The 5,747-nt window shown below is 42.1% G+C and overlaps 1 protein-coding gene across 1 annotated transcript; it reads right to left on the minus strand.

The window, feature by feature from the left end:
• Positions 1-387: 387 nt before the first annotated feature.
• On the minus strand, positions 388-2,780 carry kcnk15 (potassium channel, subfamily K, member 15). The gene is made up of 2 exons (XM_005926153.2): positions 2,228-2,780; positions 388-1,982 (listed from the first exon to the last, which is right to left on the minus strand). The coding sequence occupies exons 1-2, from the start codon at positions 2,517-2,519 to the stop codon at positions 982-984; spliced, it is 1,293 nt and encodes a 430-aa protein (XP_005926215.1). The 5' UTR covers positions 2,520-2,780; the 3' UTR covers positions 388-981.
• Positions 2,781-5,747: the final 2,967 nt, after the last annotated feature.

The following is a 5,747-nucleotide window of genomic DNA, read 5'->3' on the forward strand; positions in this document are numbered from 1 at the left end:
TCTGTGCCGAGTATAACCTGGAAGTCCCGAGGTCAAAATGGGAGATGCCCCCAAGGGTGGTGGAGAATGACCGAGCTAAGATCCTGTGGGACTTCCAGATACAGACGGACAAAATGGTGGTGGCTAACCAACCGGACATAGTGGTGGAGACAAACAGAAGAAGACGGCCGTAGTGATCGATGTAGCGGTTCCGAATGACAGCAACATCAGGAAGAAGGAACACGAGAAGCTGGAGAAATACCAAGGGCTCAGAGAAGAGCTCGAGAGGATGTGGAGGGTGAAGGTGACGGTGGTCCCCGTGGTAATCGGAGCACTAGGTGCGGTGACTCCCAAGCTAGGCGAGTGGCTCCAGCAGATCCCGGGAAAACATCGGAGATCTCTGTCCAGAAGAGCGCAGTCCTGGGAACAGCTAAGATACTGCGCAGGACCCTCAAGCTCCCAGGCCTCTGGTAGAGGACCCGAGCTTGAAGGATTGGCCGCCCACAGGGGCAAGTGGGGAATTTTATTTTATTTTTTTATGACATCTTCCATCTATGGCACGAAAAATTAAATTCTCTCCAAACCAGGAGCAAATTCCACTGAGGATTGTTCACATATCTTCACCAAACAGTTATACAGTCATAACCCTCATAGCCAAAATACTTTTGATTAAAAGTGTAGGTTAAAAAGGCTGACTTTTTACATCTTTACATGGCACTCGTGCAGTCACCTTTTGTGCTATACATTCTCTTTAGCATGCACTGCACTGTGCCTAACATGCATGCAAAACAGCAGAATCACCAACAGAAAAAAAAACAGTGAAAGTAAAGAAAAAAAGAAAAAAATCCTTCTCGCTTTAGAAATAAAATTATTTTCAATAGCCACAACAGACAACTTATTTACTAAACAGAACTATTGTCTTCATGCACAAAGGAGAAGTAACACAAAATACAGTGTCTCTGAAAATACTGTTTACAGTTTGTGCAAACACAATAATGCTCCTTATACTGACTTTCTTCGTAAATGAGGGAACTCCCGGAAACTATGGCCAAGTGAGATCCTGCTTCCTGGCGAAGTTAGTCCAGTGTTGTCCCTGGAACTTGGTGAACAGCCCTGAATCCTGTAGGAAACTGAGTTGTAATAAACAGAATTAACGTGGCAGCCACGATGTTCACTGTGGGACATAAGAGGGCTATCGCAAATCTCTAAACGGTAGCACATGCAGGAACAGAGGGAGCTAAGGCTCGACTCCTGTCTGCTTCTGCCTGCCTTTATCTGGAAATGCAACCTGTGCCTGCAGGGGCTTTTTCGTCTTTCCTGATCCACCGGAGAAGAGATGAGGTTGGTGCGACTGGTTCCTTCCTCCATCGGGAGGAAAAGTGTGCTATGGCTGTGCACCATGTTGCTCCTGTTCCTCTCACTGTGGCTATCTCTGCTTTGTTCCCCTAAAACACCAAGGCCCAGGGTCCCATCCAAAAGGCCTCTGTCTCTCTTCATTGAAGCCCTTTCTTGTGCATCCCGTCGCTCATCCTCAGTGTTCATGGTGAGAAAACGGAGCACCACTAAATTAAGAAATGCCCCGATAACAGTTAATCCTACCAGAATGTACATAAAGCTGAAAGCGACATAGGGCGTTTTCTCCTGGAGGTCCTCTTTTTTCTGCAAAGCCACAAAGTCCCCAAAGCCAATTGTGGTGAGTGTGATGAAGCAGTAGTAGTAAGCATGGAAGAAGCTCCATCCCTCAAAGTGGGAAAAGGCTGCGGCGCCCACACACAGTGTTCCGATGCAGGACAAAAAGCCCACCAGGACCATGTTCTCCATGGACACCTCAGTGCGTCGAAAGCCCAGGCATTGTTTCAGCTTATGTAAGAGATAGCGGACAAATGTGTTCATCCTCTCTCCCAGGCTCTGGAACATAACCAAAGTGAGAGGAATGCCGAGTACAGCATAGAACATGCAGAAGATCTTTCCAGCATCTGTTCCAGGGGCTGCATGTCCATAACCTTAATGCAAAGAGATGGAAAATGTAATGACACTGTGACGCATCATGAAGCAACGCTTAGTTGGTAAAACATGGAGCAACTGTCTATTTTTAATCAACACGTCATTAAAACCAAGCCTCAAATATTGCATTCTTGCAGAAAAAATAATGTTGTGCTGTGAATTACGAAGCAAGCAAAGTGACACATCACCCGTCATTTCCAAAAACATAAAATAAAAAAGCAGAAGAAGCCTTACATTGACTTACCAATGGTAGTGATTACTGTTATGGCAAAGTAAAAAGAGCCAGCAAATTTCCACTGTCTCCCGGCGCGATGGGGCTCAGCTTGCAGCACTACTCTCTCGATTTCGCGGTAGTCGTCCTCGGAGAAGCGGTACTTCTTCTTCATTTCGTTGCGCTTCTGCTCCAAGATGCGCCGACGGGAGCTCTCCGACTCAGATTCCAGCGCGTCAAACACCGCAGCGCCCACCAGCAAGTAGGAGAACATGCAGAGGATGAGCGACAAGGTCCGGACGTTTTGCTTCTTCATTCTCGGCATCGGCACGAAAGTCGGAAGCACGGGCACGGTGTTACAGGTGGTACTGTTCTTCAGCTTAGACTCCACATTGGTTTTGCAGCCTGTTGCGTGAAATGTAATTTCACGAGGGGCGGGTGGGAAAATAACGCCTTTAACTCTTGACTGTGTTATGGTTCAGACGTCTTCTTTGTTTTTAAAACGCGCATATTTTCCTGTGCGTACCGAGAGCTATCGGCTCTCTGCGCCGTTATCTGTTTTAGTGGCCTCAGCTTGCCTTTTCGCATGCGCAAAACAATCACCAATAAAGAAGAAGAAGAAGAAGAAGAAGGAAAAATGTTTGTGTATATCTATATAACATAGATATATAAGACATAGCACAAAATACAAAGTAATATTTTTCGCGGATGTTCAGTTATGTTATGTGCAGCAATTTCTATGCCTATTTAATATGAAGAGGTTTGCTCAGCACCATGGACAGCAACCAGTGGGATTTCACATTTGACCTGGCACTGTGACTGCACATACTAAGTGGAGGCTCAAGAGGCTGTGAAGCAGGGAAAAGGTTCAGGTGCGTTTAATATGACTGAAAATCTTTGCAGACACCAAATCTGGGGAACAACATAACCATTAAAAAAGTAAAAAAAAAAAAAAAAAAAAAGCTCAAAGTTCTAACATCTGGTCGTGAAGTAAGTAATCCCCAGGTTAAACGAAAGTTAATTAAAATCCATTCAACTGTACTAACATTAAAATGAAAGCCTAATTTAAGCCTTAAATAATAAAAAAATAAACATGTAAAGGTCCTCATGAGCTAAAGACATGGAAACAAATAAAATATCAGGTAAGACAGTGTTTAGAAATCTGGCGTATTGGATTTGTTCTATAAAATAGATCAGTAATAAATAAAATAGCGAGAAAAATGAAGTAATAAAGATATCAACAACAAAAAAATTAAGGAATCAAGTTAACAGTAAAAATTAAATAAGACTGAAGGAATAAAGTAAATATATACATATATATAGTTTATCCCAAATTACAATGTGGTCAAAAATACAAACGGAAGTTAAAATTCTGAGAAATACAATCTTAATTCCTTTTTTTAAATCAGTTTCCTTATAGCGTTACTTATGTGAGAGACCTCTTGCGTTCATGTGCAGTGGCTAAAGAGAAAAAAAAAGCACTGCTATTGTAGACGCTTCTAGAAATTTTTCTGTAGGTGATGCTGGTTGCTATGGTTACTTGTACCAGTGGCACAGACTTGGACTATCAGTGAGGTTGACACTAATAAGTCAACAGTAATGAAGCCGGTTTCGTTAATAACGGTGTCACAGCATCACAACATAAATTATCCTTATTTAGACCTTTTTTTAAGTTAAGCAAGAAGAATCCTCTGTATGTCAGTACAGGGCAGCAGCAGGTGGATTATTGTGTGTGCTTTTGTTCCTGTCAAACAGAGCAACCTGCTCTCCGTGGTCCTGTTTTTGTGGCAAAATCAGCGCACTCACATCCCTGTTTTGATTCAAACCAGCGCTCCATAAATCAATTACATCTCAGCTGATAAGAGAGGAACACAAAGCCCCAACAGCCACCCATCAATCCAGACAGCTTGTATTCACATCGTTTTCAAAGCCCAAGGACCTGGAACAAAGCGAGAAGGCCCATCAATCCCCACAGAGTTGAAGGATAAGTGTTTAGACTTAAACAGAAGCTTCATTAATCGAGTTATACCTGTTGTCTGTTTTCTCTGAGGTGTATTTTATTATAACCCCGCAGACCTACAAATTAATATGTCAGGAAAATATTAAGTAGACTATGGTGAGGTCATATTTATACACATTCAGCAGGATGCATTAGAGGCAGTGTTTTCCTTTGTTCCCTAAACAGTACTTGTGTTTTGCTTTTTTCAATCTAATATTTATGATACTACAGTATGACACATCACAATGAAAACTTGAAATCAAGTAGTACATGTTCAAGGGCTGGATTATACTGTGTTTGCGTCCATATTCATTACATTAATATTAACTTTCTGACAGCTGCCACATGACAGCTGGTAAGTTTATAAGGCTAAATTATTTGTGGAGAAAAATGTGAACATAAACAGCTATGCTATGCAGAGCTGTGCACTGTCCACGCACAGCATTTGCTATTTTTGTTTTGTTTTTGTTTTTTTTTTATCTCACAAAGTCAGTTACACCCACAGTGCATGTGGTAATTGGTAAGTGTATGCAGATTTTGCAAAACCTTGTTAAAGCTGCACATGGCATGCAGTGAAAGGAGAACCTCATGCCTGAAGGCCCATTTTTTTTCCACTAAATAAAACCCATCTGTCAGTTCTACAACAACAAAAATGCAAATCTGTCAAAATCCTGGAGGAGAGATTGTAAAAATTAATCTCCTCTACAAAAAAACAAAAAGAAAAAAAACTTTCAGGGTCTTTTTGTTTAACAGGCTGCAAGGACAGAAGAAAGAAAATTATCTAGGGACAATACGTGTGATGCAAGAAGCAGCTAGACACAAAGACACGGACAGCTGTGGGTTTTTGAATCGAGATAATGAATTTCTTGTTTCTATAGCGTGGCGATTTAGGACGGCAAATAAGAAAATGTAGCAAGAAATCTAAATCAGATTGCTTGACAGCCTGGACATGTCATACTCTAATTTCTTTATGTCTTATTAAATATTTAAATTATGACCCTTAAAAAAAAAGAGAGATGCTGACATAACCTTCTTATATAAATTCTATATGTGAGAGCTGTGTCACAATGAATTGATTGAGCAGAAGTCACATCGGTTAAATCAGTGTCAGCACAGTATAACATACTGTCTTTATCAATAAAGAAAATACACTGCAAGAATAAAACAGTGTGTTGATCTATATGTATATATAAAAAAAAAAAAAACACCCAGCACGCCCCTGCGGGCGGTTTATCCTTCAAGCTCGAGTCCTCTACCAGAGGCCTGGGAGCTTGAGGGTCCTGCGCAGTATCTTAGCTGTTCCCAGGACTGCGCTCTTCTGGACAGAGATCTCCGATGTTGATTCCCGGGATCTGCTGGAGCCACTCGCCTAGCTTGGGAGTCACCGCACCTAGTGCTCCGATTACCACGGGGACCACTGTTACCTTCACCCTCCACATCCTCTCGAGCTCTTCTCTGAGCCCTTGGTATTTCTCCAGCTTCTCGTGTTCCTTCTTCCTGATTTGCTGTCATTCGGAACCGCTACATCGATCACTACGGCCGTCTTCTTCTGTT

Source organism: Haplochromis burtoni, unplaced genomic scaffold (genome assembly GCF_018398535.1).
Source record: "Haplochromis burtoni strain Fernald_Lab_line unplaced genomic scaffold, NCSU_Asbu1 Contig_91, whole genome shotgun sequence".
Lineage (NCBI taxonomy): Eukaryota > Metazoa > Chordata > Actinopteri > Cichliformes > Cichlidae > Haplochromis > Haplochromis burtoni.

Excerpts from the sequence above, each read along its gene's own strand:
- kcnk15 (XM_005926153.2), bottom strand. The coding sequence starts at position 2,519 with ATGCCGAGAATGAAGAAGCAAAACGTCCGGACCTTGTCGCTCATCCTC. Across the intron at positions 1,983-2,227 it reads AACAGTAATCACTACCATTG|GTTATGGACATGCAGCCCCT; the intron begins GTAAGTCAATGT and ends CTTTGCATTAAG.